Source organism: Balaenoptera borealis (assembly GCF_965194805.1).
Source record: "Balaenoptera borealis genome assembly, chromosome: 8".
Classification (NCBI taxonomy): Eukaryota; Metazoa; Chordata; class Mammalia; order Artiodactyla; family Balaenopteridae; genus Balaenoptera; species Balaenoptera borealis.
The window spans coordinates 33,258,792-33,286,667 of record NC_138865.1 but is presented as its reverse complement, the minus strand read 5'-3'; the positions used below and the strand labels follow the sequence as shown (position 1 = coordinate 33,286,667).

Genomic DNA, 27,876 nt, shown 5'->3' with positions numbered 1-27,876 from the left:
CCATTGAAGGAGGGTGCACCCCGTCCACTGCCCACCGGGGTGATCGAGCCTGGAAACCAGACAGTTGTATTTCATCTGTAGGAACCTAACCCACAGGTGGGACTCTCACCCATGCATACACCAGTTTATAGAAATCTGCTGTAGCACTGCAGCAAAGGGTCCCAGGTCCCAGCCTGTCTCAAAAGTGGGGGGAAAGATAAGAGACATACAGAAAACAAATACCAAAGTGGAAAATGGAATTCCAACCATATCAATAATCACATTGAATGTGAATAGATGAAACAAAGTTAAAGACAAAGATTGATAGACCATATTTGAAAAGCAAGGTCCTTAAAATATAGTCTCTAAGAAGTGGAGGAAAGAAAGGTGGGAAGGAAAGAAGGGAAAAAGAAAAAAAAGAAGGTAGGAGAGAAAGAAGAAATTAAAGGCACCCAACTTTAAATGGCAGAATTAGAACTTTTATTACAGAGGACATGATCCTATGTGTTAGAAAACACCAATGATCCCACCAAAACAAAATACAACAAAACAAAACAGACTAGAATGAATAAACAAGTTTAAGAAGGTCACAGGAAACATTTCTTATAAAAATAAATTTCATTTCTATATACTGAGTACAAAAATATGAAAAGGAAATTAACAAAATGATTTCATTCACAGTAGCATGGAAAAGAATAAAATACTTAGAAATAAATTTAATAAAGAGCTGCAAGATCTGTACACTGAAAACTACAAAACATTGCTGAGAGAAATTAAAGATCTATATAAACAGAAACATTTCTTTTTCATAGATCAGGAGACTTCATATTATCAAGAAAGCAATTCTCGGACTTCCCTGGTGGTGCAGTGGTTAAGAATCCTCCTGCCAATGCAGGGGACACAGGTTCGAGCTCTGGTCCAGGAACATCCCACATGTCCCGGAGCAACTAAGCCCATGAGGCACAACTACAAGCCAGCGCTCTAAAGACGGTGAGCCACAGCTACTGAGCCGTGTGCCACAACTACTAAAGCCCACGTGCCTAGAGCCCATGCTCCACAACAAGAGAAGCCACCACAGTGAGAAGCCTGCACGTTGCAACCAAGAGTAGCCCCCACTCACCACAACTAGAGAAAGCCCACACGCAGCAACGAAGACACAAAGCAACCAAAATTAGATAAATAAATAAATAAATAAATAAATAAATTTTTAAGTAAAAAAAAGAAAGCAATTCTCCTCAAATTGATCTATAAATTCAATGCAGTCCCTGTGAATATTCTAGCAGGCTCTTTTTGTGTAGAATTTGACAGCTGATCCTAAAATTCATATGGAAAGGCAAAAGATGCAGAATAGCCTAAACAGTTTGGCAAAAGAATAAAGCTGGAGAACTTTCACCACCTGACGTCAAATTTTACTATAATACGTATTAATCTAGACAGTGGGTTTCAGGCACAAGGAAAGGAATACAGTTCAATGGCACAGAATTAAGAGTCCAGAAATAAAACAATTTTTATTATGAATTGATTTTCAACAGAGGTCCCAAGACAATTCAATACAAGAAAGACTAACCTTTCTTTTTTTAACCAAGGAAAGGTGCAGGGATAAATGGATATCCACAGGAAAAACCCAAAGCAAAGGAACAGAAACTTACATCACACTAGACAAAAATGAACTAAAACTTGATCACAGATCCACATGTAAGAAACAACCCCTAACATTTCTCAAAGAAAACATAGAAGAAACTCTTCATGATCTATTAGATATAACATCAAAAACATGATCCATGCAAGAAAAGATTAGTAAATTAGACTTCATCAAAATTAAAAACTTTTGTTCTTTGAGCACCACTGTTGAAAGAATGAATAAACAAGCTACAGACTTGGAGAAAATCTTGCAAATCACATATCTGATAAAGAACGGGATCTTGCCGTTTGCAACAACATGGATGGACCATGAGGGTATTATGTTAAGTGAAGTACGTCAGACAAAGGCAAGTACTGTATGATTACACTTATATATGCAATCTAAAAAATAAAACAAATGAAGAAACCTAACAAAACAGAGACAGAGTTATAGATACAGAGAACAAACAGGTACTTGCCAGACGGGAGAGTGTTGGGGGAAAGAAAGCAACAGGTGAGGGAGATGAAGAGGTACAAAATTTCAGTTGCAAAATAAATGAGTATGAAATGTACACTGTGGGGAATATAGTCAATAATTATGTGATATATTTGTATGGTGACATATCATAACTATACTTACCATTTTGAAATGTACAGAAATAACCAATCACTATGTTGTGTAACAGGAACTAACATAGCATTTCATTGTACATCAATTCTACTTCAAAAACAAACAAATTCATAGGAAAGGAGATCGGATTTGTGGTTACCAGAGGCCGGAGATTGGGGGAGGGAGAACTGGTTAGCTGCAGTCAAAGGTACAAACTCCCAGTTATGCGATAAATAAGTACTAGGGATGTAATGGACAACATGATAAATATAATTAACACTGCCGTATGTTATACATGACAGTTGATAGAGTAAATCCTAAGAGTTCTCATCACAAGGAAAAATTTTTTTTTCCATTTCTTTAATTTTGTATCTATGTGGGATGATGGATGTTCACTAAATTTATTCTGATGATCATTTCATGATGCATGGAAGTCAAATCATTATGCTATACACCTTAAGCTTAAAAAAATTTAAAAAAAGAAAGAATGGACCTCAGTTAATATAATGTCTCAATATTGGCTCACTAGTTGTGATAAATGTGCCATAGTAATATAAGATCTTAATATTAGGGGAAAGTGGGTGAGGGGGATCTTGGAACTCCTTGTACTGTCTTTGCAACTTTTTCATAAATCTAAAACAAAAAGTTTATTTAAATATAAATAAATAAATAAATTTTTTAAAATGTACAGAAAATCATTGAATTGTCCCTTGTATAATAATAAGTGAACTTCATGGTATATAAATTATATCTTAGTAGAGTTGTTTAAAAGGTTATGAAGAAGGTCAGTGTGGGCTGAGGGCTGGGCTGAGGCGGGGTCAGGGCAAGGTCAGGCAGGGCCAGGCTGGGGTCAGGCGGGAGTCAGCAACCCTGGCAATGGGCACGGAGGCGTGGATCGCCCAAGGCCGAGGCCAGCCTGTGGCCCTTCTCTGGCTGCTGCTGCTGCCCGTGGCCACCCTGGAGCTGCGAGGGTCCCCGGCCACGGCCACGGCCGCCCCCGGCTGGGCTCCAGGCGCGGGCGGAGCGGTGGAGGGCAGCGCTCCGACTCCGGAAGCGCAGCGGTTGGCCCCGGGAGCCACAGGTGCGTTGGGGCCTCTGTTGAGGGCGGAAACGGCCTAAACTGCAGGGCCTGAGGGGGCCGGCTGTGACCAGGGCCTGGGTGCCCTGAGTCACTGAATTTCATCTTTTCTCTGCCCTGGCCAGCAACCGGGCAGCCCAGAGACCCCCTCAACACAGGTGGGTCACCGACTCCCCACTGTGGAGCCTCTGGGTGGGAAGTGCCTCTGTGCGACTGTGGGACCTCTGTGGGACTGTGGAAGTGGGGACATAGCAGGGTCTGACCCTGAGGCTGGGTGGCTGGGTGGAGGAAAGCACCAGGACTGATGAACGAGTGGCCCTGAGTCCGGGGCCGCGGGTCTCATTCCCCTCCGTGAGGCCCTGGGAGCGCAGGCCCTAGACCAAGATGCCCGCTCTCAGGGGGCCTGGGCACACCCCCTGCCCTCCCAGGTGTGAGTCCTAGAGCCAGGGCTGTCTTCATTAGCCCACTCCCTCTTCTTTTAGAAATGTAGGATCCTGAGTCAGAGAGGGGGAATGACTTTCCCCAGCTCACACAGCACCACAGACTGCAAATCTCCCTCCCTAAGACACCGGGGTGACATGGAGGAGGCACAGGCCCTTAGAAGCCATGATCTTGAGCAAGTAATGTGGGCAACTTCTGAGACCTTTAGCTCTTTGATCTACAAGAGTAGGCATTGAGGTGTGCTAGTTGAGGGAAATAAGGTCTGTGACGTGCCCAGCCCTTGGCAGCCTCACTCGGGGATGTCCTTCTCCCTGCAGATGCTGCTGTGAGCTGCTGTGGCTACCTTAGGTCCCCCCTTGCCCCATCCCACCAGACCTCTGGGTCCTCATCCCCACAGGGCTTGCTCTGTCCAGTTCTCAGGGGCAGCCAGTGAAAGTAGAGTCCAGGTAGCGCTGTCATTTTGGCTAGGCCACTGGACGCTTGGCCTTGGTTTTCCCATCTATGAAGTGGACGGGGCCTTCCTGGTAGTGGCATTTGGGGTACTACTAGTGTCTCTATCGTAGGTGGCAGGGGAGTCTGCACAGTGTGCGGGAAGCCCAAGGTGATGGGGAAGATCTACGGTGGCCAGGACGTGGCGGCTGGCCAGTGGCCATGGCAGGCCAGCTTGCAGTACCAGGGCTCGCACGTCTGTGGAGCTGTCCTCATTAACTCTCACTGGGTCGTTTCCACTGCCCACTGCTTTCTGAAGTAAGTCCTCCTTCCAGGGTGCCAGCACAGGCACTGGCAGGCGGGGGGGACATGGGGGAAGAGGAGAAGAGGGGTGATGGGCACCCCACATCAGCTCCTCTGGGCTTTTCTCTGGGGCAGTCTGTGGCCTTCAGGTGCATGTCATTCCTGCCTTTGGCCTGTGTACCCTCCACCTGGACTGGCCTCCTTGCTCACCTGCTCAGACCCGCCTCATGCTCTGCCATCAGCCCCTGTGCCTGTCCTTCAACACAGATGTGCCTCAGGAGAGTGGCAGCGTCCGTCCTGGCTGCCGTGCGGTGTGGACCCATCTCCGATCACAGCTTCCTCTGAACGTCCCCACATTTCCAGGTGTCAGATTCTAGGCGGGGACCTGAGGCCGCGTGTCTGGCCAGCAGCTGGGCAATTCTTCTTATTCCTCCTGCACAACTGTGTGCCCAGGAGGAGTCATGGCCGCCGGTGTGCGTTGTGGGGAGCCACGGTGCCAGGCTGCACAGGAGGGAATTGGGGCTCCCTGGGAGAGTGACATTGCTGCTCAGGGGTCTAATTCCCCTGGCCGTCCTGGGCCTGGCTCAGTGCCTGGGTCTGAACAGATGCGGAGGGGTCCCCAGGGAGTTGGGGCATCACAGCCCAGGTCTGGGAGCTGGAACTTTCGGAGCTTAGAGTCCTATTGGCGCCTACTCCATACGACGATCCATGCAAGCCCCTTTGTGACATCAGGGGTGGCAAGTCCCCACCTCACCCTGTCTCCATCCTGTCACAAGAGAAGGCCCAACATGGGTGAGAAGGGCAGATGCATGGGCTGGGGGTTCCGGAGAAGGGCTATGCAGAGCGAGGGGCTTGCTGGAGGGGAAGGGTTTGGGCAAGGGGAGCATGAGGGGGTCTCCAGGTGGATGAGCCGTGCAAACAGTCAGGGAGGTGGGGAGTTTCAGCACCTGTGTTCAGGGAACAAGGCAAGGCTCTGTTTCCTGCACTCATTTGCTCATTTATTTAACAAATCTTTTGTGAGTCCTTATAACTAAGTGGAGAAGCAGCCCTTGGGCAGGAAGGTGTTTAAAGAAAGGAGAGGTCAGGAAGAGTGTGGGGCCAGAAGGTGGACTGTAGGGAGTCTTGGGAAGGGTAAAGTTAGAGCTGGGATTGAGCCAGAACTCCTCCTGTGTACAGTCAAAGACCTTCATTTGATACGCCACCAACGATCTTTCCAGCACAAGGATTCAATGCTCCTCTGATTCTAGTGTGTGATGGAGAAGCCGTGTGTCTGAGGTTGTAAGTAGAATAGCAATTAGCCCCAAGAAAGAAGGACTCCTGAACGCTAGAAATGGGGAGATAAAAGCTGTCTAGCATCATGTGGGGTAGAGGCCTGTGGGCAGTTAGATGAGGATGCAGGGAAAGAGCTAGCCCACACGCAGAGACGACGGTGACAATGTGCCCTCTTCCTCCAGAAAATCTCACGCCCCGGAGAACTACCGGGTTCTGTTAGGAAGCACCCAGCTGCACCAGCACACCCAGCACACCCGAGAGATGTCACTGAGCCGGATTATCATGCACCCAGACTTTGAGAAGTTACATCCCTTCGGGAGTGACATAGCCATGTTGCAGCTGCTCTTTCCTGTGAATTTCACCTCCTACATCATCCCCGCCTGCCTCCCAGTCCCTGGCATGCAGCTACCCAGTAACTCATCCTGCTGGATAACTGGCTGGGGGATGCTCAACGAGGAAAGTGAGAGGGTGTAGGAGAGTCGGGTTGGGGGCAGATGAGGGTGGGGAGGAGGAAGGGGAGAAGGACAAAGGAGGGAAGAAGGGAGGTGTGGCTCCTCCTGAGGGGTCCCCAAGCAAAGAGGCACTGGACCCTGGCCCACTAAGCGTCATTTCTAGAGGAGTGGACCATTCTAGTTCTAGTTCTGCAAGTGTGTGACTGTAAAGCTTCAGTGTTCCCTAAGTGCAAAGGTTTACACTGGAAGTCTGGGAATCTTTGACTTTTGGAATCAAGATTCTGGGTTCTTGAAGTCTTTCTGGTTCTGGATTCCAAGGTTTTAATCAACCATGGATCTGAGATGACTTGATTCAACTCAAAGGTCATGCTTGGGGCCTGGTCCATTGCAGGCCACTGACAAACAAACACCCTGATTTCCCATTGCCGTAAGAGGAGCTTAGGAAAAGTGGAAGGAAAACACACGTACGACTTCTGACCTCTGAGCCTGCCTGATGAAGTTAGAATGATTATGACTTGAGAGTGTTTCACTCTCTGAACCTCACTTTGCTCTTCTCCCAACGCAGCTCAGCTATCTACTTCGGAAGCTTGTTAGGTGCACTGCATAACGCAGGAAAATAATTATGTTTTTTAAGATTGAAAGAGGAGAAATGTAGGCAAAGACTTATGAGCCAGAGTCTTTATTAAAGAAAGGAGTATTTATGGTTGGGGGAAATGCTTATGGTGCAACATTAAGGGGAAAAAGAATATATATTTTAATTATTTGTAGGGTCATAATTTGGTACCGTGTTTCTCAACAGAGGTGCTACAGGCATTTTGAACAGACCCTGTCTTCATTGCGTGGGATGTGCCAGCATCCCTGGCCCTTGCCTACTAGTATGTCATGAACACTCCCTAATCATAGGACAAACAACCAGGTTCCCAGCATCCTCACACCACATACACAACACATACACACCACACATACACCACATTTCTCACACACACACACACACACACACACACACAGACTGTTCCTCCTTGAGGACAGAAACCCTGTCTTTCTTGTTTTAATATCCCAGCCTGTGGCCCGGGCAGGGCCAGGCACCTTGTAGGTACCCCACTGCTGCCACCCTGGTCCTATAGACCATAATTGCTTGCCTGTACCTCCAGACTGGTCTCTGAGATCCCACCCTGTGTGCTATACTTTAGTCTCCACATAGCTGTCTGAGTGTTTTCTTTAAAGCAGGAGTCATGCCAGTTCCCTGCTCATTACCCTCAGTGCCTTCTCATTTATACCTAGAAAAAAGTCGTAACTCCCTGCCTTGGCTCTCAGGCCCTGTGTAATGTTGGCCCCAATTCCTCTCTGCTCATCTCCTACTACATCCCTCACCCACACCATCCCAGCCAGCAGGCCTCCTTCCTGCTTGAAAACGCCAAGGCCTTTGCCACCTCAGGGCCTTCACCTTGGCTGCCTCCCTGGCCTCACTTGCTCTCCCTGCTAACCTTGGCATGACTCACTTCTTTACATGTACAACTCAGCTGCTCCTCTGAGGAGTTTTACTTGATCATATGAGCTAAAACAGGCAACTTCTAATAGCATATGTCCCTGTTTTATTTCCTTTACACCACTTATTAGATCTAAAACAATTCTACTTATTTACTTCATTTACCCTGTTGATACAAAAAGCTCAGCTTCCCTGTACACCAGTGCTAAATAGAATCTTGGAGACAGAGTTTTGGGTGAAGTAGAAAAGGATAGCTTTATTACTTTGCCAGGCAAACGGGGACACAGTGGGCTCCTGCCTCGAAAAACTGTGTCTCTACTTGGAGAGGATAGTGAGAAGTTTCATAGTAATGGTTCAAAGAGGGCATGATCAGCTCTTGGACGTTCTGCTGATGAGGTGGGGGTGAGGTAAGTAAGAGTCAGCATCATCAACCTTCAGGTTCCAACTGGTCTGGGGTCTACATGCTTGTGGGCAGCACACCATTGTTAATCATTAACTTCTCCCACCTGGAGGGGGTTTCAGTATCTGCAAAACAGCTCAAAGATATTGTTTTCTATATCCATTGTTGGGGAGCCAGGACCTTGCCCCAAGGCTGCACTGTGTTTCTCTTGACTGTTTCTCACTGGTCTCGCATCCCCTCCCTTCCCTGATTAACAACTGCTTGAATCTGCCCGTTGGAACTCAGAGAAGGTCATGGAGGCTGAATGAAGTCTATTTCCTGTAATCAAAGAAATGGGGGACACAGAAAGCCTTTGTGCCCAGGAGCCCCTCAGGGCCCTGCTCGGTATCCCTGTCTCCCCCAACTAAGAATGTTCCTGTGTATCATTAGTGTCTAAAAGGTACTGAACACAAGGACAGAGGAATAAATGAGTGATTGGATGAGAGGGTGGATGGGTGAAGGGTAGGTGGGAGGATGAGTGGGTGGAAGGAAAGATGGATGGGTGGGTGAAAGGATGGTAGGCAGAGATAGTTGGAGTGAGTGGAGATGGATCAAAAGATGGGTAAATGGGCAAATGGATGGAAGCGTGAGTGGATGAATGGGACATGAGGAAAGAGGAAAGATAGGTAGATGGATAGAGGAATTGGTGGATGGATGGAAAGGTTAATGATAGACAAATGGAGAGCGGATGGGATGGTCTGTGAAAGGGTAGGTAGGTTGGTGAATGGTTGCTAAGCACCACTGAGTGGCATGTGTTGGTGGGATTTGCCTTTTTCCTTTGTAGAATAGGAGAGGTGTGGTCTATTGTTATGAGGGAGGTGGAGGGAATAGGATGAGTTTGGAAAAGTTTGAGAAAAGGGGGAGGGCTTACTAGGCATAGGTAGAAGACTGAAACAGTGCTGAAGGCTCAACTGTGCTGAGAAAAGTCCATGTTGAAGTGGTGAACAGTAAGGCAGAGTAGCCTGTAGCTAAGCCACAGCACCCTTCACTGATTTCCTCCTTATCCTCGCAGCGCCTCTGCTCGAACCCTTCCATCTCCAGGAGGGTAAGGTGGGCTTCATTGAGAACAAGTTTTGTAATATATTTTACGGACTTAGAAAAGGCAAGAACTTCTCCGTGCATGAGGACATGCTGTGTGCTGGGGACTTCTCGACAGGAAAGGCCATCTGCCAAGTGAGTAAGGTCATTTCTGTTCTTCCCTTGCCTGTTCTCAGGGCCTCAGTTTCCCTAGGGGAGGGGCTGTGTTGCCTCTACTGTCTTTGTGGAGACCCCTGGGACTTCCCATTTCCTCCCTCCACATGTCTTCCTGGGCTCAATTCCTTGGCAGTGTCCCCCAGGATAGCCCCTTCCTAAGCCCCTTGCACATAAGGGCATCTACTGGCAGCACCCTCAAACAGCATCTTTTTATGAGGCATACCTTAAAGTTTTTATTTAAGTATAACATACATACAAAAGAATCTATTCATGCTGTTTTCATAAGTTGGATGAACTTTCACATAGTTACGCAACAGATGACCAATACCCCAGAGGTCCCACTCACACCTCCTTCCTATCACCAACACCCAACAGAAACCGCCGTCTTCACTTTTGACAACTTAGATTAGATTCTGAATATTCCATAAATAGAATTTATTTCCAGTTGTCAATCTTTCGTGTCTTTATATTTGTGAGATTCATCCAAACTGTTAAATGTAGTTATAGTTTGTTGAGTCTTATTGCTCTACAGGACTCTATTGTGTGAATTGAATTCTATGATCAGTTCTACTCTTGATGGGTATTTTAGAGGTTTCCAAGTTTTTCATTTCATTTCACTTCCAAATATTTTATCTTCTATTTCACAGAAACCCTTGAGTAGAATTGTTGAATTAAAAGGTATGTGTATATTCAGCTTTGGCAGATATTTCCTAACAACATCTCCAAAGTGGTTGCACTTCATTCCAGCAGTGGATGCGAGTTTAATATTTATTTATTTTATTTATTTATTTTCCTTATTTTTTTTTTGCTGTGTCGTGTCTTAGTTGCACCACAAGGGATCTTTGCTGAGGCATGCGAGATCTTTCGTTATGGTGCGCGGTCTCCTCCGGTTTCTCTCTGGTTGTGGTTCTCAGGCTTCTCTCTAGTTGTCGTGTGTGGGTTTTCTCTCTCTAGCTGTTGTGCGTGGGGCTCCGGAGTGCATGGGCTCTGTAGTTGTGGCATGCAGGTTCTCTTGAGGCGCACGAGCTCATTAGTTGCGGCACGCTGGCTTAGTTGCCCCACGGCATTTGGAATCTTAGTTCCTCAACCAGGGATTGAACCTGCGTCCCCTGCATTGGAAGACAGATTTTTTACCACTGGATCACTAGGGAAGTCCTGGATGAGAGTTTATATCCTCGCCAACACTTTGCACTTTCCATCTTTTCTCATTTTGATAGCTTATGGTGGTTTGCATGTCCCTGATGACAAGTTAAATGTACTTTCATATGTTTATTGTCATTGGATATCTTCTCTAAAGTTTCCCTTCAAGATTTTCCCCCCTCTCACTTTTCTGTTGGGTTGTCTTCTTTTCCTTTAGGGGCTCTTTGTGTATTTTTACATATTACAGGTATGAGTCCACTGTTGGATATTTGAATTGTAAACATTTCTTTCCTCTCTCTGTAATGCCCAATTTTAGAGGTGGGCAAACAGGTCCGGAGAGGGAAAGTAGCTACCCTAAAATAAGGCAGCACAACCTGGTCCCCCGTATTCTGACCCCAAGCCTAACCTGACCTCCACCATATCCGCCTCAGGGCCCAGCCTCCCAAGCTGGCATCATGTGCGGAGCTCTTGCATAGATGGCATTGTGGAGTGGAGGGGAGAGCATTAGGGTTCTGGAGTTAGAGACACTGCTCTGCCCTGAAGGTCTTTTCACTTTCTGAGCCCATGTCCTCATTTATACTGTAGGATTCTGAGGCCTCCTTCATGGGATTGTCGAAAGGATGGTGTAGTGGGTTGGATAGTGTCCCCTACATTTGTAACCATCTGGAGTCTCAGAAAGTGACCTGATTTGGAAATAGGTCTTTGCAGATGTGATTAGCTAAGAATCTCGAGATGAAACCATTTTGAGTTTAGAGTGGGCTGAGGGATAGACAGAGAGGTACTTGATTTCAGACTTCTGGTTTCCAGAACTGTGAGAAGAGAAATTTCTGTTGTTTTTATAGTGACCCAGTTTGTGGTAATATGCTTTGGCACCCCAGGAAATGCACACAGGAGGGATGGGATGCGCCTGGTCCTTGAGAAGGCCTCACGGACAGCTGTTTGCACGGCAGCCCAGTGGAGCTGCTGAGCCAGAGGGAAGAAGCTCGGCCACCTGCCCTCCTGGTAGGAGGTAGACCCAGCTTTCTTGGTTCCCAGTGCACAACCCATGGCTGTCTGGCTTGGGCCGTTGTTCTCACAGAGTCAGCTGCACCTGCAGGTGAAGTAAAGGGCTGAGTCCCCCGAGTCCCCATCTGGCTGTCACCGTAGACCTCCCTTCCAGACTGCAGAGGTCATGGCCATGGAGTTCAGGGCCGGAGCCCTTTGCCTGCTTGCCTGCTGGACATCCATTCTGCCTCTTGACCCCACCCCCTCTCGTTTCTCCCCAGGCTGAGGACACCATTGAGCTGGACACCCAGGAGCCCCAGCACATGGCCCCTCCTGCCCCCCTTAGCCTTTCAGTCACCACAGCCTGTCTGAGAGGTTCCATCTAGATTCATCTTCTGTCACATGCCTGCTCTGGTCCCCAACCTCCAACCGGGGCTCTCTTCTCTCACTGAAGTGCCCTCCCCCAGCACAGGACACCCAGAAACAAGTCTGAGGAGAGACAGACCCCAGGAGCACTCAGTGCTCAGACTGTGGGGCAGGACAGACCTGGGTCCAGTCTTCAGTCTGTAATGTAGTGATTATGACCTTAGATAACCTGTGAAATGGGGTTGCTAATGGCCTCCACTTAATAAGGTCCTTATAGAAGATTCAGTACTGTGCCTGGCATTCAGTAGGTGCTTAACACCTGCTGGCTTTCAATCTCCTGGCCTGGTCTGCCTCCCTCTATCTGGATTGTACCTGTTCTTCTGGGCCTGTCTTAGACCTGTCCTCTCACCCAAGGTAGAATTCATTGCTCTGGCCCTGCCCAACACACACACACACACACACACACACTGTTTGCTGCGTGTCTTCAGTAGTGCAAAGTGCAGCTCACTTTGCGTGGGATACATTAGTGTTGGGCCTTCCTCTGCCTTCTGAGAACTCCCCAGGGGCTAGGAGGCTATTGGAGCCCTTCCCATCTCCCTCGGACTGGCCCAGAATCCATTATAATATAGACAACCACATGGCTCATCTGCACGAATCCCTGAGGCCTGGAGTGGACAGGGACCAGGCCTTCCCCTGGCCTTGAACAGCTTGGTGTGGGTACACTGTGGGGAGGGCCAAGGGCACCCCAGCTAGGGAGCACAGAGGGGAAGAGCTGAGGTGATGATGGCACATTCCCAATCTCCAAGAAGACCCCGTGTATGACTTTCTTGGGTCTGCGGTGACAAATCACCTCAAAGTGGGTGGCTAAAACAACAGAACTTTATTCTCTTACATTTCTGGAGGTCAAAAGTCTAAAGTCAAGGTGTTGGCCAGGCTGGTTCCTTCTGGAGACTCTAGGGGAGAATGTTTTCTTGCTTTTGCTAGCTTTTTCGAGGCCACCAGCATTCCTTGGCTCATGGCCCCTTCCTCTGACCCCAAAGCACATTGCTCCTACCTCTGCTTCTGTCATCACATCTCCTCCTCTGACTCTGACCTCCTGCCTCCCTCTTTCCTCATGAGAATCTTTCTGATTACATTGGGTCCACCCAGATAATCCAGGATAGTCTTCCTATTTCAAGATGCTCAACTCCATCACAGCTGCAGAGTCCCTTTTGCCACGTAAGGTAACATAGCCAAAGGGTCCAGTGATGAGGATGGGCATCTTTGAGGGTTACTTTTGGCCAGCTACACCATGTACCCTTCTCTCTCCTTCAAGCCGCCACTTCCCCCACCCCCTCCTCAGCTGGAGATCTTCTCATTTCACTGAGAACGCCAAAGCAATCAATCAGCCTAGAGCCCATTCATCTTGCCAGCCCCACCCTAGCATCTTCCATCTCTCCTGAGCCTCATGGCCCATCCCAGCCAGTCTGTCCTGGAGCTCTGGGTGTCCAAAGGCTCTCCTGCTAGGTGTGGGGGTACCTCAGTGGTAGAGCTCCAGCCAGAGGGATGGCCAGAGGCAGGGAGTGCGGCAATGCCTAGACAGGTGTGGACGCTGGGAAGACACTTTCTTGAGGCCTCCCAAGATCATCTTGGGAAGGGAGTTCCTGTGCAGGGTCCTGGCTCCAGCCAGTGGCATCCCAGTGTTCATGTGCATACGAGTCCATCTGTGCTCACCTGCCAGTGAGGGTTCAGGATATTTGGGCAATGCCAGGATTGGAAAGAACTTCCACTGAACCCTTTGAATGGCATCTAGTCCATATTGGATATGAGCTAAATGGGAAATTTACCACATTACCATGGGTTAGGAAGGCTGGGGCGGGTGCATTGCGAGGCCTCCTGGGATCCCGATGGCTGCACAAGGACTCTGTGTCAGGCATATTGGTAGGAAGGATGACTAGAGCATTGCTTCAAGGCTTATTGCCAGGCCACTAAGTCCTGAGTCAGCTAAGCAGAAAGGAGACACCAGGCTCCAACTGCTGGAGGTCTGTGGACATCTTGGGCCAGGCTGGCCTGGGCTCCTACACAGAAGAGAGCAGTGTCATGTGGGCTTGGGGGGCAGTGAGTTGGGCCCCTTCGGACTGTGGAGAGCGGGAGCATGGGGGTGGGTGAGGAGGGTGCTGGAAGTCGACTCTAGGAGCAGAGGTCTGAGGACTGCCAGCCTGCACCTCAGCTCACAGCCTGGCTTCGGGCCTCCTCTCTCTCTTTCCCACTCACTCTGCTAGACCCGCCACATTCAACAGCCCTCTATGCTGCAGGCTGGAAGCCCCATCCTCAAGGCCTGGGTCATGTACTCCAGTCCAACTCAATTGTCCCGCACTCTGGGAACTTCCCTCTACCTCCGTGGGGAGCTGGTCCTTGTTCCTCCATATCCCACGAGTGACGGTTCTTTACTTTGGGAAAGATCCTTACTCCCTTGTACTACAGACACCTGGCAAAATGTCTTACTTCCTATTAAAGGCTGAATTATGCGCCCCCCCCCCAAAATACATATGTTGAAGTCCTAACCCCAGTACCTCAGAATGTGACATTTTTTTTTTTGGTTGCACCATGCGGCATGTGGGATCTTAGTTCCCCTACCAGGGATGGAACCCGTGCCCAACGCAATAGAAACGTGGAGTCTTAAACCCCGGATCTCCAGAGAAGTCCCCAGAATGTGACTTTATTTGGAGTAGAGCTTTTAAAGAGATAATTGAGTTAACATGAGGTCGTTAGGGTAGCCCCTAATCCAATATGATTGGTGCCGTTATAGGAAGGGAGAATTTGGACACAGAAACACACAGAGGGAAGACAATGTGAGGACACAGGGAGAAGATGGCCATCTATCAGCCAAGGAGAGAGACTTTAGACTTCTGGGCTCCAGAACTGTGAGGTGATAAATTCCTGTTGTTTAAGCCACATTGCCTGTGGTATTTGTTATGGCAGCTGGAGCTGACATATCCTTCCTCTGAAGGCCTGTGCACCCCCATGGCAGGAGTGGTGTCTGCAAGTGAAGACACCTTTCTCTCTCCCCAGCTGGACTCCTTCAGTGTCCTCACTCCTGCTTTCCTCCTGGGATAGTCTCCCTGCCCGGTCCTGTTTCCTTGTCCACGGAGTCAGACAACAGACCTCAAGGGAAAGGGTGAGTGCTGAGGATCACGGCGGGCAATAGGGCCCCAAGACAGGAACAAGATGACTCTTTCATTAGTTTGTATTTGTTTTTTTCATGCTTGGTTTGTGGGGTGGCAGCAGTTGGACAGGAAAGCGAAGAAGGGACCACTGAAAGGTGATGGGGCTGTGGGAGGGGAGAGGCAGAAGGTTTCAGCGAGGAGACTGGGCCCTGAGGCAGAGAGCAAGAGCAGAGGGGCTTGGGGGATCACTGCAGGGCTTTCCATACGGCCCCAAGCATGAACAACAGCAGGGGCCAGCTCTGTGGAGGCACAAAGGCTGTGCCAGGCCCAGGCGAGCCCGCAGCCTGCAGAGTCTGGTATGGAAACAGGGCCTGAGGGGGAGCGGATGTGGGCTCAGGGAGAGGTGTGAGTCTCTGGATCTCGACGATCCAGTCGGTGAAGTAGGTGACGTTGGTGAAGATGCTGGGGTAAATGGGATGACGGCAGTCAAAGCCCCAGCTGGACAGCCCCATCAGAACCCAGGCACTGGCGAAGTCACAGACGAGGGGCCCCCCGGAATCGCCCTAGGAAAGAGATGGGAGTTCATGTGGGTGACTGAGCCAGGTCTGAGAAGACCAGGTAGCAAGGTGGGCTTATGAGTCTCTGCCATCCAGGCTCACTCAGGTGCACCTCTGTGAAAGTCCCAACACCAGCGTCCCACTGCCGAGCAGCCCTGTTAGGCCATGCGGGCAGGCAGAGGAATCGCGCTACAGGACGTTCCTGATTGACCCTCGGGACCATCACTGATCTAAACCTATCAACATGTGGGCCTCTGTGCCCAGCGAGGTCCTGGTGGTCCGGGACGGGCACTATCCAAGGCCGAGAAGGGGCAGCTGCACCATAGGGCCCAAGAGAGCTGCTCTGTGAGGAAAGCCTGGCCAGCTAAAGCTGCGTCAGTCCCCAGCTCTTGCAATACCCTGAACTGCAGCAGCATGTGCCCACGTGGGTCCTCCTCCTTTTTCATTCATTTAGTTAGGCCTTTAATTTTTCTCTCAACTTCTTGGTTGAACATTTTCAGAAAATGCCCATACCCAGGCGTGGTGGAGGCAGCCTGTTTTGCTCGGGGAGAAGATGGGGGTCCCCAGAAAGCTGCTGGAGTCCTAAAATGCTGTCAGGGCAGGACAATCTGCTTGGAAATCCCCTCACTCATCAGCCAAAGCGAAGGTCCCATCCTTGGGGGTGGGGGTGGGGGAGCGGGGGCCGTAGCCACGCCTGCTGCTCCTCCACTCACCGGTCCAACACGCACATCCAGCATCCAGGGCAGCCTCCGCCTTTGGGCACAGCGGTGAAATGACAAGCCTCCTCTTTTGCGGTGCTTTTGTAAATAAGCCAATTAGCCTGCCATTGTCAGATGTGACATGTGGAAACAAGTCATGGAAGGGACAGGACAGGAAGGGAAGGGCACTTCATAGGGTGGAGGCACAAAGCTTTCCTGTGCTGAGACTCCAGGCAAGAAACAACCTAACTTTCTGATGCAGGAGAAGGGGGAGCAGTAAGTGCAGACAAGGAGAGGAGGGTTGAGCCAGGTGGGGGGGAGGAAGAGCAGTGATGTGTGCAGAGCAAGCAGGATAGATGGGACATGGGGTCACAGGGCCTTATGGTGGGGTGTTAGAATTGACCCCCATGGAGAACTGTCTAGGTTATGTCTAGCACCTGGATCACTCTGGTGCTGTGTGGAGAATGAACCAGTTGCGAGGTAGCTACAGGAGGGAAGGTGAGAGATTACTGATGGGGAGGGGCCAGGGCAGTAAGAAACAGTCAGATTTGGGGCAATATGTTGAAGGAGGCAACAGGACCTTTCAAATCTGAGCCTTTCTCACCAACCAGGGAGGAACTGCAGAGGGGAAGCAGCAGGCTGAGCACGGAGCCCTGGGGTCTCCAGCATTTAGAGGTGGGAGGGGAGGGGACCAGGTGCACAGCAGAGTAGCTGGCTAGTCCTGGTGCCCAGGAAATGGGAGTGAGACTTGCTGAAGTGCTGAGTGAGAGGAGGACTCAGGTCCACAGGTGGCTCTGGCAAGAACAGGCTCTTGGGGATGTTGGTCATGTGGCTCTGGTGGCACATTGGCGACACTCCTGGGTGGAGTGGGTTAGATTCAGTGCTGCTGTGAGTCTTTTGGGGAAGGAAGGCAGAGAAACTGGGCAATTGCAGGCGGGAGAGTGCTGTTGCACGTTTACACAGGAGCCAGGAAAGAGGGAGACAGAAGACGTGGAGCAGGAGAGCCTTTGGGCACCCAGAGCTCCAGGACAGACTGGCTGGGATGGGCCATGAGGCTCAGGAGAGATGGAAGATGCTAGGGTGGGGCTGGCAAGATGAATGGGCTCTAGGCTGATTGATTGCTTTGGCGTTCTCAGTGAAATGAGAAGATCTCCAGCTGAGGAGGGGGTGGGGGAAGTGGCGGCTTGAAGGAGAGAGAAGGGTACATGGTGTAGCTGGCCAAAAGTAACCCTCAAAGATGCCCATCCTCATCACTGGACCCTTTGGCTATGTTACCTTACGTGGCAAAAGGGACTCTGCAGCTGTGATGGAGTTGAGCATCTTGAGATAGGAAGACTATCCTGGATTATCTGGGTGGACCCGATGTAATCAGAAAGATTCTCATGAGGAAAGAGGGAGGCAGGAGGTCAGAGTCAGAGGAGGAGATGTGATGACAGAAGCAGAGGTAGGAGCAATGTGCTTTGGGGACAGAGGAAGGGGCCATGAGCCAAGGAATGCTGGCGGCCTCGAAAAAGCTAGCAAAAGCAAGAAAACATTCTCCCCTAGAGTCTCCAGAAGGAACCAGCCTGGCCAACACCTTGACTTTAGACTTTTGACCTCCAGAAATGTAAGAGAATAAAGTTCTGTTGTTTTAGCCACCCACTTTGAGGTGATTTGTCACCACAGACCCAAGAAAGTCATACATGGGGTCTTCTTGGAGATTGGGAATGTGCCATCATCACCTCGGCTCTTCCCCTCTGTGCTCCCTAGCTGGGGTGCCCTTGGCCCTCCCCACAGTGTACCCACCCCAAGCTGTTTGATTGATTGACCAGGGGAAGGCCTGGTCCCTGTCCACTCCAGGCCTCAGGGATTCGTGCAGAAGAGCCATGTGGTTGTCTATATTATGATGGATTCTGGGCCAGTCCGAGGGAGATGGGAAGGGCTCCAATAGCCTCCTAGCCCCTGGGGAGTTCTCAGAAGGCAGAGGAAGGCCCAACACTAATGTATCCCACGCAAAGTGAGCTGCACTTTGCACTACTGAAGACACGCAGCAAACAGTGTGTGTGTGTGTGTGTTGGGCAGGGCCAGAGCAATGAATTCTACCTTGGGTGAGAGGACAGGTCTAAGACAGGCCCAGAAGAACAGGTACAATCCAGATAGAGGGAGGCAGACCAGGCCAGGAGATTGAAAGCCAGCAGGTGTTAAGCACCTACTGAATGCCAGGCACAGTACTGAATCTTCTATAAGGACCTTATTAAGTGGAGGCCATTAGCAACCCCATTTCACAGGTTATCTAAGGTCATAATCACTACATTACAGACTGAAGACTGGACCCAGGTCTGTCCTGCCCCACAGTCTGAGCACTGAGTGCTCCTGGGGTCTGTCTCTCCTCAGACTTGTTTCTGGGTGTCCTGTGCTTGGGGAGGGCACTTCAGTGAGAGAAGAGAGCCCCGGTTGGAGATTGGGGACCAGAGCAGGCATGTGACAGAAGATGAATCTAGATGGAACCTCTCAGACAGGCTGTGGTGACTGAAAGGCTAAGGGGGGCAGGAGGGGCCATGTGCTGGGGCTCCTGGGTGTCCAGCTCAATGGTGTCCTCAGCCTGGGGAGAAACGAGAGGGGGTGGGGTCAAGAGGCAGAATGGATGTCCAGCAGGCAAGCAGGCAAAGGGCTCCGGCCCTGAACTCCATGGCCATGACCTCTGCAGTCTGGAAGGGAGGTCTACGGTGACAGCCAGATGGGGACTCGGAGGACTCAGCCCTTTTATTTCACCTGCAGGTGCAGCTGACTCTGTGAGAACAACGGCCCAAGCCAGACAGCCATGGGTTGTGCACTGGGAACCAAGAAAGCTGGGTCTACCTCCTACCAGGAGGGCAGGTGGCCGAGCTTCTTCCCTCTGGCTCAGCAGCTCCACTGGGCTGCCGTGAAAACAGCTGTCCGTGAGGCCTTCTCAAGGACCAGGCGCATCCCATCCCTCCTGTGTGCATTTCCTGGGGTGCCAAAGCATATTACCACAAACTGGGTCACTATAAAAACAACAGAAATTTCTCTTCTCACAGTTCTGGAAACCAGAAGTCTGAAATCAAGTACCTCTCTGTCTATCCCTCAGCCCACTCTAAACTCAAAATGGTTTCATCTCGAGATTCTTAGCTAATCACATCTGCAAAGACCTATTTCCAAATCAGGTCACTTTCTGAGACTCCAGATGGTTACAAATGTAGGGGACACTATCCAACCCACTACACCATCCTTTCGACAATCCCATGAAGGAGGCCTCAGAATCCTACAGTATAAATGAGGACATGGGCTCAGAAAGTGAAAAGACCTTCAGGGCAGAGCAGTGTCTCTAACTCCAGAACCCTAATGCTCTCCCCTCCACTCCACAATGCCATCTATGCAAGAGCTCCGCACATGATGCCAGCTTGGGAGGCTGGGCCCTGAGGCGGATATGGTGGAGGTCAGGTTAGGCTTGGGGTCAGAATACGGGGGACCAGGTTGTGCTGCCTTATTTTAGGGTAGCTACTTTCCCTCTCCGGACCTGTTTGCCCACCTCTAAAATTGGGCATTACAGAGAGAGGAAAGAAATGTTTACAATTCAAATATCCAACAGTGGACTCATACCTGTAATATGTAAAAATACACAAAGAGCCCCTAAAGGAAAAGAAGACAACCCAACAGAAAAGTGAGAGGGGGGAAAATCTTGAAGGGAAACTTTAGAGAAGATATCCAATGACAATAAACATATGAAAGTACATTTAACTTGTCATCAGGGACATGCAAACCACCATAAGCTATCAAAATGAGAAAAGATGGAAAGTGCAAAGTGTTGGCGAGGATATAAACTCTCATCCAGGACTTCCCTAGTGATCCAGTGGTAAAAAATCTGTCTTCCAATGCAGGGGACGCAGGTTCAATCCCTGGTTGAGGAACTAAGATTCCAAATGCCGTGGGGCAACTAAGCCAGCGTGCCGCAACTAATGAGCTCGTGCGCCTCAAGAGAACCTGCATGCCACAACTACAGAGCCCATGCACTCCGGAGCCCCACGCACAACAGCTAGAGAGAGAAAACCCACACACGACAACTAGAGAGAAGCCTGAGAACCACAACCAGAGAGAAACCGGAGGAGACCGCGCACCATAACGAAAGATCTCGCATGCCTCAGCAAAGATCCCTTGTGGTGCAACTAAGACACGACACAGCAAAAAAAAAATAAGGAAAATAAATAAATAAAATAAATAAATATTAAACTCACATCCACTGCTGGAATGAAGTGCAACCACTTTGGAGATGTTGTTAGGAAATATCTGCCAAAGCTGAATATACACATACCTTTTAATTCAACAATTCTACTCAAGGGTTTCTGTGAAATAGAAGATAAAATATTTGGAAGTGAAATGAAATGAAAAACTTGGAAACCTCTAAAATACCCATCAAGAGTAGAACTGATCATAGAATTCAATTCACACAATAGAGTCCTGTAGAGCAATAAGACTCAACAAACTATAACTACATTTAACAGTTTGGATGAATCTCACAAATATAAAGACACGAAAGATTGACAACTGGAAATAAATTCTATTTATGGAATATTCAGAATCTAATCTAAGTTGTCAAAAGTGAAGACGGCGGTTTCTGTTGGGTGTTGGTGATAGGAAGGAGGTGTGAGTGGGACCTCTGGGGTATTGGTCATCTGTTGCGTAACTATGTGAAAGTTCATCCAACTTATGAAAACAGCATGAATAGATTCTTTTGTATGTATGTTATACTTAAATAAAAACTTTAAGGTATGCCTCATAAAAAGATGCTGTTTGAGGGTGCTGCCAGTAGATGCCCTTATGTGCAAGGGGCTTAGGAAGGGGCTATCCTGGGGGACACTGCCAAGGAATTGAGCCCAGGAAGACATGTGGAGGGAGGAAATGGGAAGTCCCAGGGGTCTCCACAAAGACAGTAGAGGCAACACAGCCCCTCCCCTAGGGAAACTGAGGCCCTGAGAACAGGCAAGGGAAGAACAGAAATGACCTTACTCACTTGGCAGATGGCCTTTCCTGTCGAGAAGTCCCCAGCACACAGCATGTCCTCATGCACGGAGAAGTTCTTGCCTTTTCTAAGTCCGTAAAATATATTACAAAACTTGTTCTCAATGAAGCCCACCTTACCCTCCTGGAGATGGAAGGGTTCGAGCAGAGGCGCTGCGAGGATAAGGAGGAAATCAGTGAAGGGTGCTGTGGCTTAGCTACAGGCTACTCTGCCTTACTGTTCACCACTTCAACATGGACTTTTCTCAGCACAGTTGAGCCTTCAGCACTGTTTCAGTCTTCTACCTATGCCTAGTAAGCCCTCCCCCTTTTCTCAAACTTTTCCAAACTCATCCTATTCCCTCCACCTCCCTCATAACAATAGACCACACCTCTCCTATTCTACAAAGGAAAAAGGCAAATCCCACCAACACATGCCACTCAGTGGTGCTTAGCAACCATTCACCAACCTACCTACCCTTTCACAGACCATCCCATCCGCTCTCCATTTGTCTATCATTAACCTTTCCATCCATCCACCAATTCCTCTATCCATCTACCTATCTTTCCTCTTTCCTCATGTCCCATTCATCCACTCACGCTTCCATCCATTTGCCCATTTACCCATCTTTTGATCCATCTCCACTCACTCCAACTATCTCTGCCTACCATCCTTTCACCCACCCATCCATCTTTCCTTCCACCCACTCATCCTCCCACCTACCCTTCACCCATCCACCCTCTCATCCAATCACTCATTTATTCCTCTGTCCTTGTGTTCAGTACCTTTTAGACACTAATGATACACAGGAACATTCTTAGTTGGGGGAGACAGGGATACCGAGCAGGGCCCTGAGGGGCTCCTGGGCACAAAGGCTTTCTGTGTCCCCCATTTCTTTGATTACAGGAAATAGACTTCATTCAGCCTCCATGACCTTCTCTGAGTTCCAACGGGCAGATTCAAGCAGTTGTTAATCAGGGAAGGGAGGGGATGCGAGACCAGTGAGAAACAGTCAAGAGAAACACAGTGCAGCCTTGGGGCAAGGTCCTGGCTCCCCAACAATGGATATAGAAAACAATATCTTTGAGCTGTTTTGCAGATACTGAAACCCCCTCCAGGTGGGAGAAGTTAATGATTAACAATGGTGTGCTGCCCACAAGCATGTAGACCCCAGACCAGTTGGAACCTGAAGGTTGATGATGCTGACTCTTACTTACCTCACCCCCACCTCATCAGCAGAACGTCCAAGAGCTGATCATGCCCTCTTTGAACCATTACTATGAAACTTCTCACTATCCTCTCCAAGTAGAGACACAGTTTTTCGAGGCAGGAGCCCACTGTGTCCCCGTTTGCCTGGCAAAGTAATAAAGCTATCCTTTTCTACTTCACCCAAAACTCTGTCTCCAAGATTCTATTTAGCACTGGTGTACAGGGAAGCTGAGCTTTTTGTATCAACAGGGTAAATGAAGTAAATAAGTAGAATTGTTTTAGATCTAATAAGTGGTGTAAAGGAAATAAAACAGGGACATATGCTATTAGAAGTTGCCTGTTTTAGCTCATATGATCAAGTAAAACTCCTCAGAGGAGCAGCTGAGTTGTACATGTAAAGAAGTGAGTCATGCCAAGGTTAGCAGGGAGAGCAAGTGAGGCCAGGGAGGCAGCCAAGGTGAAGGCCCTGAGGTGGCAAAGGCCTTGGCGTTTTCAAGCAGGAAGGAGGCCTGCTGGCTGGGATGGTGTGGGTGAGGGATGTAGTAGGAGATGAGCAGAGAGGAATTGGGGCCAACATTACACAGGGCCTGAGAGCCAAGGCAGGGAGTTACGACTTTTTTCTAGGTATAAATGAGAAGGCACTGAGGGTAATGAGCAGGGAACTGGCATGACTCCTGCTTTAAAGAAAACACTCAGACAGCTATGTGGAGACTAAAGTATAGCACACAGGGTGGGATCTCAGAGACCAGTCTGGAGGTACAGGCAAGCAATTATGGTCTATAGGACCAGGGTGGCAGCAGTGGGGTACCTACAAGGTGCCTGGCCCTGCCCGGGCCACAGGCTGGGATATTAAAACAAGAAAGACAGGGTTTCTGTCCTCAAGGAGGAACAGTCTGTGTGTGTGTGTGTGTGTGTGTGTGTGTGAGAAATGTGGTGTATGTGTGGTGTGTATGTGTTGTGTATGTGGTGTGAGGATGCTGGGAACCTGGTTGTTTGTCCTATGATTAGGGAGTGTTCATGACATACTAGTAGGCAAGGGCCAGGGATGCTGGCACATCCCACGCAATGAAGACAGGGTCTGTTCAAAATGCCTGTAGCACCTCTGTTGAGAAACACGGTACCAAATTATGACCCTACAAATAATTAAAATATATATTCTTTTTCCCCTTAATGTTGCACCATAAGCATTTCCCCCAACCATAAATACTCCTTTCTTTAATAAAGACTCTGGCTCATAAGTCTTTGCCTACATTTCTCCTCTTTCAATCTTAAAAAACATAATTATTTTCCTGCGTTATGCAGTGCACCTAACAAGCTTCCGAAGTAGATAGCTGAGCTGCGTTGGGAGAAGAGCAAAGTGAGGTTCAGAGAGTGAAACACTCTCAAGTCATAATCATTCTAACTTCATCAGGCAGGCTCAGAGGTCAGAAGTCGTACGTGTGTTTTCCTTCCACTTTTCCTAAGCTCCTCTTACGGCAATGGGAAATCAGGGTGTTTGTTTGTCAGTGGCCTGCAATGGACCAGGCCCCAAGCATGACCTTTGAGTTGAATCAAGTCATCTCAGATCCATGGTTGATTAAAACCTTGGAATCCAGAACCAGAAAGACTTCAAGAACCCAGAATCTTGATTCCAAAAGTCAAAGATTCCCAGACTTCCAGTGTAAACCTTTGCACTTAGGGAACACTGAAGCTTTACAGTCACACACTTGCAGAACTAGAACTAGAATGGTCCACTCCTCTAGAAATGACGCTTAGTGGGCCAGGGTCCAGTGCCTCTTTGCTTGGGGACCCCTCAGGAGGAGCCACACCTCCCTTCTTCCCTCCTTTGTCCTTCTCCCCTTCCTCCTCCCCACCCTCATCTGCCCCCAACCCGACTCTCCTACACCCTCTCACTTTCCTCGTTGAGCATCCCCCAGCCAGTTATCCAGCAGGATGAGTTACTGGGTAGCTGCATGCCAGGGACTGGGAGGCAGGCGGGGATGATGTAGGAGGTGAAATTCACAGGAAAGAGCAGCTGCAACATGGCTATGTCACTCCCGAAGGGATGTAACTTCTCAAAGTCTGGGTGCATGATAATCCGGCTCAGTGACATCTCTCGGGTGTGCTGGGTGTGCTGGTGCAGCTGGGTGCTTCCTAACAGAACCCGGTAGTTCTCCGGGGCGTGAGATTTTCTGGAGGAAGAGGGCACATTGTCACCGTCGTCTCTGCGTGTGGGCTAGCTCTTTCCCTGCATCCTCATCTAACTGCCCACAGGCCTCTACCCCACATGATGCTAGACAGCTTTTATCTCCCCATTTCTAGCGTTCAGGAGTCCTTCTTTCTTGGGGCTAATTGCTATTCTACTTACAACCTCAGACACACGGCTTCTCCATCACACACTAGAATCAGAGGAGCATTGAATCCTTGTGCTGGAAAGATCGTTGGTGGCGTATCAAATGAAGGTCTTTGACTGTACACAGGAGGAGTTCTGGCTCAATCCCAGCTCTAACTTTACCCTTCCCAAGACTCCCTACAGTCCACCTTCTGGCCCCACACTCTTCCTGACCTCTCCTTTCTTTAAACACCTTCCTGCCCAAGGGCTGCTTCTCCACTTAGTTATAAGGACTCACAAAAGATTTGTTAAATAAATGAGCAAATGAGTGCAGGAAACAGAGCCTTGCCTTGTTCCCTGAACACAGGTGCTGAAACTCCCCACCTCCCTGACTGTTTGCACGGCTCATCCACCTGGAGACCCCCTCATGCTCCCCTTGCCCAAACCCTTCCCCTCCAGCAAGCCCCTCGCTCTGCATAGCCCTTCTCCGGAACCCCCAGCCCATGCATCTGCCCTTCTCACCCATGTTGGGCCTTCTCTTGTGACAGGATGGAGACAGGGTGAGGTGGGGACTTGCCACCCCTGATGTCACAAAGGGGCTTGCATGGATCGTCGTATGGAGTAGGCGCCAATAGGACTCTAAGCTCCGAAAGTTCCAGCTCCCAGACCTGGGCTGTGATGCCCCAACTCCCTGGGGACCCCTCCGCATCTGTTCAGACCCAGGCACTGAGCCAGGCCCAGGACGGCCAGGGGAATTAGACCCCTGAGCAGCAATGTCACTCTCCCAGGGAGCCCCAATTCCCTCCTGTGCAGCCTGGCACCGTGGCTCCCCACAACGCACACCGGCGGCCATGACTCCTCCTGGGCACACAGTTGTGCAGGAGGAATAAGAAGAATTGCCCAGCTGCTGGCCAGACACGCGGCCTCAGGTCCCCGCCTAGAATCTGACACCTGGAAATGTGGGGACGTTCAGAGGAAGCTGTGATCGGAGATGGGTCCACACCGCACGGCAGCCAGGACGGACGCTGCCACTCTCCTGAGGCACATCTGTGTTGAAGGACAGGCACAGGGGCTGATGGCAGAGCATGAGGCGGGTCTGAGCAGGTGAGCAAGGAGGCCAGTCCAGGTGGAGGGTACACAGGCCAAAGGCAGGAATGACATGCACCTGAAGGCCACAGACTGCCCCAGAGAAAAGCCCAGAGGAGCTGATGTGGGGTGCCCATCACCCCTCTTCTCCTCTTCCCCCATGTCCCCCCCGCCTGCCAGTGCCTGTGCTGGCACCCTGGAAGGAGGACTTACTTCAGAAAGCAGTGGGCAGTGGAAACGACCCAGTGAGAGTTAATGAGGACAGCTCCACAGACGTGCGAGCCCTGGTACTGCAAGCTGGCCTGCCATGGCCACTGGCCAGCCGCCACGTCCTGGCCACCGTAGATCTTCCCCATCACCTTGGGCTTCCCGCACACTGTGCAGACTCCCCTGCCACCTACGATAGAGACACTAGTAGTACCCCAAATGCCACTACCAGGAAGGCCCCGTCCACTTCATAGATGGGAAAACCAAGGCCAAGCGTCCAGTGGCCTAGCCAAAATGACAGCGCTACCTGGACTCTACTTTCACTGGCTGCCCCTGAGAACTGGACAGAGCAAGCCCTGTGGGGATGAGGACCCAGAGGTCTGGTGGGATGGGGCAAGGGGGGACCTAAGGTAGCCACAGCAGCTCACAGCAGCATCTGCAGGGAGAAGGACATCCCCGAGTGAGGCTGCCAAGGGCTGGGCACGTCACAGACCTTATTTCCCTCAACTAGCACACCTCAATGCCTACTCTTGTAGATCAAAGAGCTAAAGGTCTCAGAAGTTGCCCACATTACTTGCTCAAGATCATGGCTTCTAAGGGCCTGTGCCTCCTCCATGTCACCCCGGTGTCTTAGGGAGGGAGATTTGCAGTCTGTGGTGCTGTGTGAGCTGGGGAAAGTCATTCCCCCTCTCTGACTCAGGATCCTACATTTCTAAAAGAAGAGGGAGTGGGCTAATGAAGACAGCCCTGGCTCTAGGACTCACACCTGGGAGGGCAGGGGGTGTGCCCAGGCCCCCTGAGAGCGGGCATCTTGGTCTAGGGCCTGCGCTCCCAGGGCCTCACGGAGGGGAATGAGACCCGCGGCCCTGGACTCAGGGCCACTCGTTCATCAGTCCTGGTGCTTTCCTCCACCCAGCCACCCAGCCTCAGGGTCAGACCCTGCTATGTCCCCACTTCCACAGTCCCACAGAGGTCCCACAGTCGCACAGAGGCACTTCCCACCCAGAGGCTCCACAGTGGGGAGTCGGTGACCCACCTGTGTTGAGGGGGTCTCTGGGCTGCCCGGTTGCTGGCCAGGGCAGAGAAAAGATGAAATTCAGTGACTCAGGGCACCCAGGCCCTGGTCACAGCCGGCCCCCTCAGGCCCTGCAGTTTAGGCCGTTTCCGCCCTCAACAGAGGCCCCAACGCACCTGTGGCTCCCGGGGCCAACCGCTGCGCTTCCGGAGTCGGAGCGCTGCCCTCCACCGCTCCGCCCGCGCCTGGAGCCCAGCCGGGGGCGGCCGTGGCCGTGGCCGGGGACCCTCGCAGCTCCAGGGTGGCCACGGGCAGCAGCAGCAGCCAGAGAAGGGCCACAGGCTGGCCTCGGCCTTGGGCGATCCACGCCTCCGTGCCCATTGCCAGGGTTGCTGACTCCCGCCTGACCCCAGCCTGGCCCTGCCTGACCTTGCCCTGACCCCGCCTCAGCCCAGCCCTCAGCCCACACTGACCTTCTTCATAACCTTTTAAACAACTCTACTAAGATATAATTTATATACCATGAAGTTCACTTATTATTATACAAGGGACAATTCAATGATTTTCTGTACATTTTAAAAAATTTATTTATTTATTTATATTTAAATAAACTTTTTGTTTTAGATTTATGAAAAAGTTGCAAAGACAGTACAAGGAGTTCCAAGATCCCCCTCACCCACTTTCCCCTAATATTAAGATCTTATATTACTATGGCACATTTATCACAACTAGTGAGCCAATATTGAGACATTATATTAACTGAGGTCCATTCTTTCTTTTTTTAAATTTTTTTAAGCTTAAGGTGTATAGCATAATGATTTGACTTCCATGCATCATGAAATGATCATCAGAATAAAT

The 27,876-nt window shown here is 50.0% G+C and overlaps 2 protein-coding genes across 4 annotated transcripts; one reads left to right on the top strand and one right to left on the bottom strand.

The window, feature by feature from the left end:
* Nucleotides 1–4,325: 4,325 nt before the first annotated feature.
* Nucleotides 4,326–21,138, top strand: LOC309633232 (putative serine protease 47). Of its 3 annotated transcripts, none has more exons than XR_014247397.1 (6): nucleotides 4,326–4,475; nucleotides 5,915–6,192; nucleotides 9,122–9,282; nucleotides 14,582–14,701; nucleotides 14,845–14,950; nucleotides 18,952–21,138. XR_014247397.1 is itself a non-coding variant. In XM_082401739.1 (5 exons), exons 1-4 carry the CDS (start codon nucleotides 4,333–4,335, stop codon nucleotides 14,675–14,677), a joined length of 678 nt encoding a protein of 225 aa, XP_082257865.1. In that variant the 5' UTR covers nucleotides 4,326–4,332; the 3' UTR covers nucleotides 14,678–14,701; nucleotides 18,952–21,138. The 3 variants fall into 3 exon arrangements, 1 of the variants encoding a protein (XP_082257865.1); XR_014247398.1 differs by having other exon boundaries at nucleotides 14,783–14,950; XM_082401739.1 differs by lacking the exon at nucleotides 14,845–14,950.
* LOC309633782 (putative serine protease 47) lies at nucleotides 15,031–27,399 on the bottom strand (the record flags this gene model as incomplete). The annotated part of the gene is made up of 4 exons (XM_082403040.1): nucleotides 15,031–15,502; nucleotides 24,293–24,570; nucleotides 26,010–26,193; nucleotides 27,195–27,399. The coding sequence occupies 4 exons, from the start codon at nucleotides 27,397–27,399 to the stop codon at nucleotides 15,474–15,476; spliced, it is 696 nt and encodes a 231-aa protein (XP_082259166.1). The 3' UTR covers nucleotides 15,031–15,473.
* Nucleotides 27,400–27,876: the final 477 nt, after the last annotated feature.

Bases quoted from the DNA above. Each gene is read 5' to 3' on its own strand.
- LOC309633232 (XM_082401739.1), top strand. From the start codon at position 4,333: ATGGGGAAGATCTACGGTGGCCAGGACGTGGCGGCTGGCCAGTGGCCA. The intron at 4,476-5,914 runs GTAAGTCCTCCT...CTCTTCCTCCAG, and splicing joins ACTGCCCACTGCTTTCTGAA to AAAATCTCACGCCCCGGAGA. The intron at 6,193-9,121 runs GTGAGAGGGTGT...TTATCCTCGCAG, and splicing joins GGGGATGCTCAACGAGGAAA to CGCCTCTGCTCGAACCCTTC.